Source organism: Coniosporium apollinis (genome assembly GCF_000281105.1).
Source record: "Coniosporium apollinis CBS 100218 chromosome Unknown supercont1.51, whole genome shotgun sequence".
NCBI lineage: Eukaryota > Fungi > Ascomycota > Dothideomycetes > Coniosporium > Coniosporium apollinis.
Window position 1 is genome coordinate 44,580 of NW_006913313.1, and position 14,567 is coordinate 59,146.

The 14,567-nt window shown below is 54.2% G+C and overlaps 4 protein-coding genes across 4 annotated transcripts; 3 read left to right on the top strand and 1 right to left on the bottom strand.

Annotated features, from left to right (window-relative positions):
* Positions 1 to 1,600: 1,600 nt before the first annotated feature.
* Positions 1,601 to 5,236, top strand: W97_08246 (uncharacterized protein; the record flags this gene model as incomplete). Its single annotated transcript, XM_007786115.1, has 1 exon — positions 1,601 to 5,236. The coding sequence occupies one exon, from the start codon at positions 1,601 to 1,603 to the stop codon at positions 5,234 to 5,236; it is 3,636 nt and encodes a 1,211-aa protein (XP_007784305.1).
* Positions 5,237 to 6,105: 869 nt separating this feature from the next.
* Positions 6,106 to 7,723, top strand: W97_08247 (uncharacterized protein; the record flags this gene model as incomplete). The annotated part of the gene is made up of 2 exons (XM_007786116.1): positions 6,106 to 6,307; positions 7,017 to 7,723. 2 exons carry the CDS (start codon positions 6,106 to 6,108, stop codon positions 7,721 to 7,723), a joined length of 909 nt encoding a protein of 302 aa, XP_007784306.1.
* Positions 7,724 to 8,924: 1,201 nt separating this feature from the next.
* W97_08248 (uncharacterized protein) lies at positions 8,925 to 10,346 on the top strand (the record flags this gene model as incomplete). Its single annotated transcript, XM_007786117.1, has 2 exons — positions 8,925 to 9,189; positions 9,262 to 10,346. The coding sequence occupies 2 exons, from the start codon at positions 8,925 to 8,927 to the stop codon at positions 10,344 to 10,346; spliced, it is 1,350 nt and encodes a 449-aa protein (XP_007784307.1).
* Positions 10,347 to 12,829: 2,483 nt separating this feature from the next.
* On the bottom strand, positions 12,830 to 14,008 carry W97_08249 (L-iditol 2-dehydrogenase; the record flags this gene model as incomplete). The annotated part of the gene is made up of 2 exons (XM_007786118.1): positions 12,830 to 13,766; positions 13,836 to 14,008. The coding sequence occupies 2 exons, from the start codon at positions 14,006 to 14,008 to the stop codon at positions 12,830 to 12,832; spliced, it is 1,110 nt and encodes a 369-aa protein (XP_007784308.1).
* Between the last annotated feature and the right edge of the window lie 559 nt (positions 14,009 to 14,567).

Sequence of the window (14,567 nt, forward strand, 5' to 3'; positions counted from 1 at the left end):
TTCCCTAGTAGTCCAACCGCACGCCCACGCAGGACAATGTTGAGTCATCCCCGCCGCCGCCACCAGAACTTAATGGAGAACCGAAAGTCAGTTGAAGCAGTCCATCAGCTACAGTTCCGCCGCCGATAGCATCTGCCAATCGAGATTCAGCGAGCTAGATATAATCCTGCTCTCGTGCACAGGAATTTCAACGCCCTTGGGAGGCTGGGGTAGCATAACCTGACTGCTTGTGCTGATGCTGTTGGATCTAGCACCCATTATCGTGTTCCAGCAACGGATGTGCTGTCGTAGCTGCTAGGCCTTGTTGCCAGGCACCGTTGCCAGCATGTGATTTTGCTACGAGCACCATGCCAGTCCCCTGACGGCGGCGTGATGGATGGTTTTTATGAGTTTGGGGCCGGCGAGACTAGGAATGAAATAGTCGGCAGCCTTGTAACCGCTTCGTCTTAGTGCTCGTCTCAGCATCTCGCCATCTGGACTTAGCAGGATCCTGCTCTCGTGGGCAGATATTCCGACCACTTTCGCGAGGTCTGAGTAACTCCAGATCAACTTGCTGAAGGGTTTCAGAAAAGCTGTTAGTACTGGTGATCTTTGTATTGAAGCGGCTCCAGTTAAGGCATGTCACTTGACTCTCAGTATAGATACTGTTCGTTCGTAAGCCTGTGGTCCTCGTGCTGACAATCTCCTTGTGTTGGCGGCTCTGATTCGAGCTGGTAACCTGACTCCCGGTGTTCACACTTGCTTTGCCTCCACTTGCTTAGCTGAGACATGATCTTCTTGATATAGGCTTTGAGTCTTCGACCTGGTCATCCGCAGACACCATCAAGGTCAAACCATATTTCTTAACAGCCGTGAAGCCATCGGCAGGTGAATGTTGAACTTGTCTTTCTCGGATGACGTCTGGAGCCTGAGCCAGGCTCCGGCAAGTGTAGGTGAGGGCATGAAAGAGCCTGCTTCAGCCCTCTTTAAAAATGGAAGGAGCCAGGATCTGTCGCCGACGGCTCACTAAGCTGCATGGACTAAGCTGCATGGATTATCTGCAAGACACCGCTTGGCAGCTTGGCAGCTTGGCACGTTGGTTGACGGCTGCAGGTGTGTCTCACCAGTCCAGCACGGAACAAGTCTCGATATCAGCGTCTCCGACAAGCTGCGGCGGTTCTAGCAATCAATCAAGACACACTCAGTCACTGCTTTCGCTGTGTTTCTAATGGCCGCTTGAATGCTTGGTCTTTCCTGCCAGGAGCTGACAATTCTGACATGATCGACAGGCCCCAGATCGGCCTCAACTGTGGCTGACGGATCCCCATTACATACCACACGAGCACTAACTTAGTCTATCTCACCCACCATCACTGTGTCTGTGTCGCCTCCGTGAAGCTGGCCTTCAACATTAATCCTCTATCTTCGCTCTGTGCAGTCTTGTGAGACCCTCGTGCTCTTGCGTCATCCTGTTTAGCCCTTTGTCTCCGTCGTTTACTCGCTGAAACTACCCCGAGCGCCACCTCCGACTCGCGCTGGCAAGTAAGCCGGCAGCACCACAAACCCTGCGATAGGGTAACATTCGCACCTGGGGCGCCGTCTACCTGTGCATATTTCTTAGATGGCCTCCTCCTCCTACCTACCGGTGTCGACAAAAGACCTCGATGCCTCGTTACCGCATCCGGCCCCTTCGCCGCAAGCGCCGCGATCGAATGCGCCGGCGGCCCACATGGCGACCACAACTCTGAAAGTCGAAGGCATGACCTGCGGTGCGTGTACATCAGCTGTGGAGGGCGCGTTTAAAGAAGTCGACGGCGTTGGCAGTGTATCTGTCAGTCTAGTCATGGAGCGCGCAGTGGTCCACCACGACCCCACCAAAGTGTCCGCCGAATATGTAAAGGAGTTGATAGAGGATCGAGGATTCGATGCAGAAGTGCTGTCCTCGGATATCCCACAGGTATCGACAGACAATGAGGGCGACTGCGTGAGCGAAGAGGAGCAGGACACCCAAGGGCCACGGCATTCCACGACTACCCTGTCGGTTGGGGGAATGACCTGCGGCGCATGCACTTCGGCAGTCCAGGGCGCTTTCAAGAATGTACCAGGCGTTATATCATTTAGTATATCCCTGCTATCGGAACGAGCGGTAATCGAGCACGACCAGGCAATACTCAGCGCGGAGCAGATTGCGGATATTATTGAGGATACCGGTTTCGATGCAACAGTCCTGGAGACGAAGGATGCCTCTTCACCTGCCGCGTCCAAGACGCGCACGTCTACAACTGCAAAGCGGCGGCAAGTCCTCACGACCACGGTTGCAATTGAAGGCATGACATGCGGCGCCTGTACGTCTGCAGTAGAAGGCGGCTTCAAAGATGTGGATGGGGTCCTACAATTCAATATCAGCCTGCTGGCGGAGCGTGCAGTCATTGTCCACGATCCCTCAAAACTCTCAGCCGCTCAGATTGCAGAGATCATCGAGGACCGTGGCTTTGATGCGAAGATCTTGTCATCAGCCGATGGCGCATCCCAAGTTTCCTCTACGAACGCCACCGTCCACCTCAAGATATATGGCATGCCAGATACCAAATCGGCGCTCGACTTGGAATCCTCCCTGAAATCGATGTCCGGCATCATCTCCGCTGCAGTAAACTTCTCTACTTCACGCGCTGCAATCACGCACACCCCTTCGATAATCGGCCTCCGAGCATTAGTGGAAGCCACAGAAGCCGCAGGCTACAATGCACTTGTCGCCGATGCAGACGACAACAATGCACAGCTCGAATCCCTTGCGAAAACGAAAGAGATCCAAGAGTGGCGGAGAGCTTTTATTACTTCAGCTTCATTCGCATTGCCAGTGTTTCTGACGAGCATGATCTTCCCTATGTTCCTACCGTTCCTCGATTACGGCAGCATCAAGGTGTTTCGTGGCCTCTGGTTGGGCGACGTTGTCTGTCTATTTCTTACCATACCTGTCCAGTTCGGCATCGGCAAGCGATTCTACAAATCCGCATTTCGATCGTTGCGACACGGGGCACCCACCATGGACGTCCTCGTCGTGCTTGGCACATCGGCGGCCTTCTTCTTCAGCGTAGCAGCCATGATCGTTTCACTCCTAACCCCGCCACATACTCGACCAAGCGTGGTGTTCGAAACAAGCACCATGCTCATCACCTTCATCACCCTCGGCCGGTACCTCGAGAACAGAGCCAAAGGCCAGACCTCTAAGGCACTGTCGCATCTCATGTCTCTCGCGCCATCGATGGCAACCATCTACGCAGATCCTATCGCCGCAGCCAAGGCCGCAGAGAACTGGGACGGTTCCGCCGATCTTACCGAGAAGGTCAGCGCCAACAGCGAACAAACAGGCGTCGCGTCCGAGGAAAAGGTAATTCCGACTGAATTGATCGAAGTCGGCGACATCGTGATCCTCAAACCGGGTGATAAGATCCCTGCAGACGGCACCGTCCTCCGTGGCGAGAGCTACGTGGATGAGAGCATGGTGACCGGCGAAGCGATGCCAATTCTGAAGAAGAAGGGCCAACTGCTCATGGCTGGAACGGTCAATGGCGCCGGACGCGTTGACTTTTTTGTCACTCGCGCCGGCCGCGACACGCAGCTCAGCCAGATCGTCCGGCTGGTGCAGGAAGCGCAGACGAGCCGGGCGCCGATACAGCGTACGGCTGATGTTGTTGCTGGATATTTCGTTCCGATCATCATCACGCTAGGCTTCGCGACATTCGTGGCGTGGATGGTGCTGAGCCATGTCCTGCCTACTCCGCCTCCTGTCTTCCTAAGCGAAGCCAGTGGTGGCAAGATCATGGTCTGCGTCAAGCTCTGCATCTCTGTCATAGTGTTTGCCTGCCCTTGCGCATTAGGCCTAAGCACGCCGACTGCTGTCATGGTCGGCACAGGCGTGGGCGCTGAACACGGTATTCTTGTCAAAGGCGGCGCAGTCCTCGAGACCGCCACCAAAGTCTCGCACATTGTCTTCGACAAGACCGGCACCCTCACCGTCGGCAAAATGAGCGTCTCAAACACCGACCTCTCAAGCGACTGGGCCTCCGACGAGAAGCGCGCCCAGCTCTGGTGGATGCTGATCGGGCTCGCCGAAATGGGCAGCGAGCACCCGATCGCGAAAGCCATCGTGCTCGCCGCCAAGAACCACCTCGGTCTCGGTCCCGACGGCGCCCTCGACGGCAGCGTCGGAGACTTCGAGGCCGTGGTCGGCAAAGGCATCGCCGCGACCGTCGAAGCCGCCATCTCGCCTTCCCGCCAACGCCACCGCATCCACATCGGCAACGCCGCGTATCTCCGCTCGCAAAGCATCGCCGTGCCTTCCTCCTCCACCGACCCAGCCTCCATCTCCTCCTCAGACCTCCCAGACCCTGCATCCTTCTCCCTCGACAACGACCACCAAGCCGCCCCAAAACCCTCCGACGCCATCTCAGCCGGCACAACCGCCATCCACGCCGCCATCGACGGCGTCTATACCGGCCGTCTCGCCCTCTCCGACACGCTCAAGCCCACCGCGCGCTCCACCATCCTCGCCCTCGCCCGCCTCGGCATCACCGCCTCGATCGTGACAGGCGACCAGCTGGCCCCCGCCCTCGTCGTCGCGCGCCAGGTCGGCATCCCCGCTGAGCACGTCCACGCAGGCGCCACGCCGGCCGACAAGCGCGCCATCATCGAGAGGTTGCAGAAGCCTAGAAGCGAAGGTGGCATGGGCGAGACGGTCGCAATGGTTGGAGATGGCATCAACGACTCTCCCGCTTTGGCTACCGCCTCCATCGGCATCGCGCTGGCGAGCGGGACGGACGTCGCGATGGAAGCGGCGGACATCGTGCTCATCAAGGACGGGGACCTATTAGCCGTGCCGGCTGCGTTACATCTCTCCCAGACGATATTTCGCCGCATCAAGGCGAATCTGCTGTGGGCGACGATCTATAATGCCGTCGGGCTGCCGTTCGCGATGGGGGTGTTTTTGCCGTGGGGATTGAGTTTGCATCCTATGGCTGCCGGGGCGGCGATGGCGTGTAGTAGTGTTAGTGTTGTGCTTAGTAGTTTGGCGCTGCGGTGGTGGAGGAGGCCGGTGTGGATGGCTGAGGGGTTTCAGGGTGATATACTTGGCGGTGGGATGGGTGGTAGAAGTTGGATAAGGGGCGTTACTGGAGCTTTTGGTGGGATGTTTGGGGGAAGGAGAAAGAGCCGGGATAGGGGCGCTTATGTCCCGTTAAGGGATATTGGGGAGGTGTAGGCGTTTGGATTATTGTTTTTGTCGAGCACAAGTGTGGTTATTGGACATGTGTGATTAGCGATGTCATAGCAATTCTCTGTGCAAACTGCTCCGTGTCTTTGATTTGTTGTGGGAATTGGCACACGCTTTAACATCTTCCCTGTGCTCGACACATTCTTGAGCGTTCTGGTGAATTGGGTATGCAGGCGCTGAATCGTGCCAGGCCTGTAACGACCGTCTTCGGCCAAGTATTACTGTCGATTGCAAAACGTGCGGCCGTTTGGAAACAAACTTCATACACCCCCCCCCCCCCTCGATTATTGAGGCCAATATCACGTTTCGCACAACGATCCAATGCTTAGGATATAAACAAATAGCACTAGAACACTTAACGTAGCTGCAGCTATTCAATAGTTAAAGTCTAAGAAGAGTAGCGGCGTTACGTAGCTAATAATTTATTAAAATAAACGATTTTATAGTGCACTTTATTTTCTTCGTAAGCTTGTATACATGCGTAGTTTTTTGTAGTATCTAAAGCTTTTCTACTATATATCCTTCGAAATACATCTAGATAAACACAAATACCTTTATATACCTTCCTTACGGCTATATCTATCTATATCAAACTAAGGCAAAAGCATTGCGCGTGCTCTATGGAATGATGAGCCTTAGAGGGAGGTTGAGTTCGTTGCCAAGGCGGCCGCACATTTTGCAACCGACAGTATCCGGACATGGGCTTGTGTGCCGCAAGATGTTTGACCAACGACGCACGAAGCCTCGGGTGGAGAACAACCGCCTCTCACGCAAAACAACGCATGGTCTACTCCGTACAAATTTCCAACTCGTTGCTCACTAGAAGGTCTTCTCAATAAGCCGCGCCTACGCCAACAATGGACCCAACGGCTACACGTAGCTCCCCTACCGGCAACGCGACTGCCGACCATGAAATTGAGCTCACTTCTCGCAATGTGACCAGTGACAGACATATTCAACCTGATGAGATTGAGCAAACAAGTTTACCTCAGGCCGATGGCGGAAAGGATGCATATCTGTTTTTGTGTGGATGTTTCATGGCCGAGGCTATGTGTTGGGGTGAGTAGAGGCATTATCCTCTTACTCTGAGGCATTGAACACTATTCTGAGTTTTATGGAAATACTTCCAAGTCGAGACTATCTCAGCGATGTCATTCGATCTCCGTTTTTAATATCTAGAGCCTTTCCCGATGACACCTCATTAAAACTCCCGCACAGCACCAATACTTACATGTACTAGCTCTTCCGTTCTCATATGGTGTTTTCCAAGACTACTATAGCAAAACGCCCCCATTCTCCTCGCATGCGGAAGGTATAGCTGTAGTCGGAACCTGTGCCACCGGAATCCTCTATCTCGGCGGTTCATTAGTCTATGCTGCCATCCATCTGTTTCCTCCGTTCCAGAAATACTCCTCACTACTTGGCATTACTATTATGAGCCTTTCACTCGTCCTAGCTTCGTTCGCCACAACTGTGTGGCAGTTGATCCTAACTCAGGGGGTGATGTTTGCAATTGGGGGGTGCCTGCTACTTTACACAACAGTCTATTTCCTTGACGGATGGTTCGTTAAACGAAAGGGCCTGGCATTCGGAGTCCTTTGCACTGGAAATGGTACGAAGCCTCTTTGTCCAAACATGAGCCTTGAATTCATGTATTAACACTACGACCTAGGTGTTGCTGGCGCTACCGTCCCATTTGTACTAAACTGGTCACTCACAACTTATTCTTATCGTACCACCCTCCGCAGCTGGGCAATACTAATCCCAGTCCTCACCCTCCCTCTTCTTCCCTTCCTGAAACCTCGCATCCCACTCTCCAAATCCGCTCAACCGCGCCAAATCAGCTATCGCTTCACCCTAACACCGACCTTCTGGCTCTACCAGATCGCCAACATCCTGGAAGGCCTCGGCTACTTCATCCCAACAATCTATCTCAGCACCTACGCACAACAACTCGGTCTCTCGAGACTGATAGGCTCCCTCCTCATCGCACTCGTAAACGTTGCCGCCGTCTTCTCCCAGCTAGCTCTCGGCTACATGGTCGACCGTCTGCCCGTCTCTACCGTAATGCTCATCTCCGCACTGGGCTCCTCGACCGCGGCATTTGCGTTCTGGGGGACTGCGACTTCGCTTCCGATGCTGGTCGTCTTCGCGCTCATGTACGGCGCTTTCGCGGGCGGGTTCACGAGCACGTTCATCGGCATGACGAAAGAGACGATTGCGAATACCGTCGGGGCTGATAGCGGCACTGTATTCGCGTTGTTCTGTGTTGGGAGGGGAATCGGTGCTGTGGCGAGTGGGCCGTTGAGTGAAGCTCTTCTCGCGCTGAATGAGGATAGCAAATATGGGAATGGTGGGTTTGCTCTGGGAAGTTTAGGGTATGGGACGGGTTATGGGGCCTTGATTGTTTTCACCGGGATTAGTGCGCTTTGTGGGGGTTTGAGTTTTGTGGGGAAGAGGGTTAAGGTGTTATGAAGTTGCTGCAGTGTTCATGTAGTAGTTAATGAAGGGAACCCGATTTTCATTGAAGAAAATTTTGTGTGAGGATACGTTGATTGACCCAGCAAAGGAGGCTGTGAAGCAACGAGTCTTCAACTGTGGAGAGCCTTCGATTTTAGGGGCTCCATTCTCGAACCTTCGTGGCTACAATACAGCATAACACTGTTCACTCGTAGATCCCTTGACGGCCTCTCCGACAATAGACCGTTCACAATAACGATGTAACCATCTCCGCACGCGGTAAGACATTCCTAGTTGGGAATGGTACGAGTCATGTCGATTGAGGATCTGGTGACGCAGAATAAGCTTATCTCGTTAGCGGCGCGGACGCAGAGTGACGGAGGTGGAGAAGATCGACAGCTATTTAGGGGGTATCTTGAGATGCTTGATTAGGAAGGTCCAAAGTACAGTTTTGACATCTCCGGAGACAATTGTGGATGTCTTAAAGAACCCATTGATATCTAAATGGCACACTGAACTCTCTTCGAGAAGGCAAGAGTAGATTTCAGAACTCAGCATTACCGGCAGGCAGGATACCTCCTTTGTCGCTGCCCTTTAGGCATCGCTTGAAGAAAACCGCAATACAGCTTGACTATCAAGCCAGCAACCACGGCGGTATTGCGGACAACCAACCTCTACCTAAGACGAAACCGGAAGGTAGAGCTCTTCAGCCGCCCGCCAGCCGTCTTGGACGTCTTAGCAACCCAACCTTAACCACACCGCGGTCCTTGGCGTGTGGAGCCGCTCGCGTGCCGCCACCGCTATCATTCCGCGTGTGGAACCTGTTTAATCACAAGGATTTCAAGTTGGTAATGAAGTTTGCTCTTGGCCCTGCGTCTGTCGAACGGGTGTCGCTGGGCAATGTACCTCCCCAAACGATTTCAGGAAGGTGTATGACTTCCCCACAAAGCCGCCTGGCTTGGCTCAGGGACTATGGATGGATCGACGGCTATCGTCGCTGTGACCACCCCGAGACGACGGCCGCGTTGCCTCGGGAGTTGAAGAGAGAGGTAGAGTATAAATGGCGCTGACGGCAGCTCAAAGGTTACTTAGTGTGTTTCCTAAACTACCTACTTGTCCTTCAATCGCTCGCACAGTAGACAAGTATACTGCTGCCTCTCATCGTTCAGTCCAGTCTCCTATCCTCATCAGCCCGTTCTCTCTTCAGTAGCCCACTATGAGGTTCTCTACCTTAGCCCTCCTGGGCCTCGTCGGCACAGCCTTCGCCAGCGAGATGGACCTACTCATGGAGATGAAGACCGCAGAGCGTGAGGCCATGCGATCACGCGGCGACTTCGCCAAAGGCAAACACGCCCGACGGGAGAAAGAGAAGTGCAAGGACGGCAGAGCGGGCGAGTACGCCTGCGATAACGTCGACATGCTCGACTTCATCAGCCACGAGGAGATGGGCAGCACGACTCGCGAGGGCAACGATGTATGGGGTGAGTCAATCCCCTTCTCATCACTCCTCGCTCTCTAGCTGTATGGAGTAGTAATTGACTCGTATAATATAGGGTGGACCTCCCCCAACGGCCGCGAATTCGGCGCCGTAGGCCAAACCGACGGCACGGCCTTCGTCGAAGTGCGCCCCAACGGCGAGCTTACCTACCTAGGCCGTCTACCTACCCAAACGGTCCCTTCCCTCTGGCGTGATATGAAAGTTATCGACGGCTATTGTTATATCGGCTCCGAAGCCCCCGGCCACGGCCTCCAAGTCTTCGACATGCGGAAGCTGCTCTCCATCAAGCTAAACGGAAACGACGCGAGTGGACCCGTCACCTTCAACATCGCGACGGACCTGACGGCCTGGTTCCGCGGCTTCGGATCCAGCCACAACATCGTTGCGCATGAGGAGGCCAAGATGATCTATGCTGTTGGGACCGGGCGCCGCACGCCGTGCCAGGGGGGTTTGTTCATGGTCGATGTCTCGGATCCCGCGAACCCGACGTCTCCGGGCTGCGCGAACCAGGACGGATATGTCCATGACGCGCAGTGCGTATTCTACAACGGCCCGGATGGCAAGTACAACGGACGTGAGATCTGCTTCGCGTACAACGAGGACACGCTGACCATCATGGACGTGAGCGACAAGAAGGCTCCTGTCGTCATCTCGCGCACGCCGTATGTCGGCGCCGCGTACACGCACCAGGGCTGGTTAGTGGATGAGAACGACATGTCATTCCTGCTGCTGGATGACGAGCTCGATGAGATGCGCGGTACAGGCGCGGCGGCGAATGGTAGAACCACGACGTACATCTTTAACATTACGAACCTTGCTGCGCCGATCAACACGGGGCTGTATCAGAGCCCCGTCAAGGCCATCGACCACAACCAGTATGTTATCGACGGGCTGTCGTACCAGTCAAACTACGGTTCGGGGCTGCGCATCGTGGACGTCAGGGCTGTGGAGGCTGACCCGAGTGGGAAGAGCTTTAAGCAGGTGGGCTTCTTCGACGTTCATCCTGAGGATGATGCTGTTGGTGGCTCAGTCGCATTCGTCGGGACTTGGAGCAATTACCCATATTTCAAGTCTGGGCACATTATCGTTAACAGCATTGAACGGGGGCTGTATTCTCTGAAGTATACCGGAAAGAAGTAGAAGACCTGTTTCACCGCGGACGTTGTTGTATATAGAATAGACAGCTTCCACTCTGAAAGGAATAAATATCAATGCAAACCATGAGGAGGTTCTCCTTCGCTATGTATCTGCTGCTTGACGCTATTCCTCCCTTCTCGTAGGTAAAAACGCGAGGCATACCATCTCTTGAGCAGTCTTCATAATCATCGTGAAGCTCTTGGCCACCATGAAGCCGAAGCCAGGTTGCTGTGTGAGCATGATTAGACGCTCAGGATACTCACGGCCGGGATCGACCGGGCAACGGTGTATGAACACGCGTTCTCTGCAGGGAAAATTGATTGTTAGCTCGGTGAAGTCGTTGGATTGTTCGAAACGGTCTCCAATGTCGACATCAGTAGGCGATAGTCTATGGATGAACCGCCAGAACTCATACCTGTAACTGACGAGCGTCACCGTATTCACCCCATGATTACTGGTACTAAAACTCCTCAACTGCACCTTCTCACCATCCTTGATCTCCTTAGCATCACTATCGCCCCACTCAATGGGCACGTCCGAGTCTGCATCTGTGAGATGAGGACGTTGAAGGTGTAGTCGCCGTCCAGCATCGGCAGGACCGTTGCAGAACTCCACTCGCCTCACCCCACTTCATCGATTCGGCCTGCCTCTTCGCTCCCTCTAGTGCCGCCTTCAAACTCTCCTTCGTGCGGCGTCAGCTGTCAAAGGGACGAGCCTTCTTGCTGCGCGTCGCGTGCATGGGCATCAGCAGCGGCGTATGCTCTGGCAGCTGCAGCTCGCTAGTATCAGCTATGAGAGGCGTATTATATTCAGCCTTCTCCGGTCTTGCGCTCGAGCGAGTGACGCGTCCCATCGCCGGCGGTGTCGCGAGAACCTCTCCGTCTAATTCCTGGTGAAGTCGGAACCGGGTCGTCTCTCTCAGCGTAGGTTCAAGGACGAGAACCTCGATGTCGGTAGCGGCTTCTTCATCTTCTGCGCCGACAGTTTCACGATGGCGACGCTGAGTCTCGTTGGGGAAAAGAAGGCGTAGTTGAACAATCGAACGGGTAAAAGGACGGCGAGATGAAGCGCCGGCCTTCCGACGGATTGAGCCGTCGCATGCAGCATCAGAGTCGTTGTCTGCTGCCGCGTTCGCCGGATCCGATGTGGGAGGGGGATCGAAGTTGTCGACGAGAAACTGGGCGCCGTCGTTGCTCAACTGGACTGAGGAGATGTATATCTCCGCGCTGGTCTTGAAGAGATTTTCTACCGTGCCCGTCTTGGCGGACTAGATGTAAGCTTATCGGCCAAGGCCAATGGCGATTTGATTGTCGCGCGACCAGTCCCTTACGTTGAGGTAGTAGTCATCTCGGAGATCTGGTCCGCGTGACCAGTCGAGGATGCTGATCGAGATTCAATGGTAAGCCGGTGTTCAATATTGCTTGTGGTGTGGAGATGCTTGCGGTCGCCATTTTGCTGCTGATATTGGTGAAGACTGCTTGAAATGATGTTTCTAGCGGTGAGAGCTGCTGATGCTTGATGCTTGATGCTTGATGCTTGATGCTTGAGAAAACATTGAGCCTAGGAACGTAAATGAGAAGCAATTGAAGAAGCATATTGCTGCTGCTGCTGCTATGATAGTTGAAGCGCGAAGGTCCACTCTGATGCTTGCTGCTTGGTATAACAACCCGCGACGCAAGGAGAATACTGGTTGTGCAAACGAGAGATGTGTGAAAGAGCTTCGTCGATGGTTGGAGTGGTGGGTTTCAAGAAGCTGAGAGCAAGCAACACCCTTAAGTTCAGCTGGCCGACAATTCCGGGTAGACAATGGTCAACGAACGCCGGCAGGAGCTGATTGGTGTCTTCAGAGGAAGAGTTCCAGCAGGATACAGGAGCATCCGTCGGATAGCCTGCAGGCGACGTCAGAGTAGGGTATGTTGAACCGCTAGAGCAAGAGCTGAATGGTCAAGAGCGCGTTTATCGCGTCAGACTACCAAGTCGGTGACATAATAGCGTGGACTCAGCGAAAGTCAACAGCACATGAAGCTCTCAACAACCACTAGATACCACCCCTATTCATAAGTAAACTAAAGCTGAAACTCCCTTACATTATGCTTGAGGTCCTTTCACACCTATTGATAATATTCAAACATTTTAGAGTACGTTGTGATTGATGAAATGGTGATTCAAGTGATGCTCAAGTGGCTCTGAGTCTACGCTATTATGTCAGCGACTTGACTACCTATCGGACGCGTCTAGAAGGTGTAAGTAAAGGGTATGAGTATCAAACCGAATTTCGGTTGGTAGACGGCTTCATCAAGGTTATGCCTTGGCCCAACACCTGCGGATTGTAGCCTCAATGAGTCCTCATGACCCTGATGATTTGCAGCGCCCCCCCGATTGATAGTACATCCTCTCCTGTAGCCGGTTTTGTGACTTTCTCCACAACTTCGCGGACAAGACAGAGGAAGGGAAGTGGCAACAAAAAGGGAAGAAACCACGCTTACTCAGTCCAAACTCTGTATTTGCACCTTAATGGCGCCCGTTTTCGGATCCGCTGCCGTCTTGAACGCCTCCACCGCCTCCTCCAACCCAAAGCGATGCGTAACCAACTTCTTCAAATCAATAACACCTCCACTAACTAACCTTATCGCCTTCGGCCACGTATTTGCGTACCGGTACTGAAACTGCAGATCCACCTCGCGGGTACTACACCTCATAAACGGAATCTTCATCTCGTCCCTCCCGACCCCAATCACAAACACCTTCCCCCCAAACCTGACCGCCTGGATCGCGCCCGCAATACTGCTTTCCACGCCCGTACACTCCATCGCGACACTCGGCTCAACACCTCCCATCAGCTCCGTAATCTTCTCCCCAAACTCTTCCGCACTCTGCCCACGCTCCACCTTAAACGTCTTGACCCCCTTCACCAGTTCCCGCGCAAACTTGAGCCTCCCCTCATCAATATCCGTAACCACAACCGGACACGCCCCCGCAGCCCTACAACACAGCAGCGTCACCAACCCAATCGGCCCAGCCCCACACACCAGCACCGGCTCCCCCAGCTCGACCCCGGCCCGGCTCACGCCCGCGAGCGCAACACTCAGCGGCTCCAACAACGCACCTTCCTCCCAGCTCATATTCTCGGGGAGCTTATGGCACCACGTAGCCGGATGATTGACATAGCGTCTCAGCAGCCCGGGGACAGGCGGCGTGGAGAGGAAAGCGACGGATGGGCAGCCGTTGTAGCGGCCTGTGAGGCAGGGTTGGCAGGCGAGGCAGGGGATGTTGGGCTCGATTGCGACGCGGTCGCCGGGCTGGAGGGAAGTGACGGACGGGTGCACCGAGAGGATCTGCCCGGAGGACTCGTGACCGAGGATGTGGGAGCCAGTGACGATCATGGGGCCGATTGCGCCGGCATGCCAGAAGTGAACGTCGGAGCTGGGGGAGGTGTGAGTTAGGGATGTGGTGAGGGGAGGGTAGGGGGAAGAGGAAGAGAGGATGGCGTACCCGCATATTCCGGTGCTTTTAATGGCGATGGTAACTTCGCCCGGCTTTAAACCTTTGCCATCTTGTACGGAGTCGAGAGAGGGCTCGGCATCCGCGACCCAGAGGTCGTGCTCAGGGTTCGTGAAGACGCCGATGTTGGGTTTCGATGCTGTGGTTGTCGTTGTGGAAGACATCGTGACGCAATCGAAAGAGTTGACGAGGGAGTTGAAATGTGTACAGCGAAGCTTGACTAACTTGCGGAAGAGATACAGATACAGGGACAGAGGACGATCAGATGTGAGGGACCGACCTACATGACATGCCCAGCAGCGGGGGCTCAACTCACCTCATCAGCCACGTGTTACTGGATCCACGACGGAGGACGCATCCAATCCCGAGGGACTTCACGAATGACAAGGGGCCGTCCCATTGGAGCAAGCTGCAGGTGCGAGTAGATTTCTCCGCATCCATTGGATGTTGCTGTGAACGCGAAGCCGCTCAGCAGGGTGGACGGGAGGTGGGTGTGAGGTTGGATGTCACGTGACATCCTAACCCCCCATCCAGTCACGTGCGTATAATAAGCCTCATGGCAAAAACCTGGCGTTTCGTCAACACCAACTTGTCAAAAATATTCAATACTACCTCACGGCTAACTTGAAGTGGAGGTATTTAAGGTAGGACACTAAGTTTGAAGTAGCTGTCCAGACCGTGTTGTGGATGCTTAACTTGATATTCAGAGCATTCATATTGGGT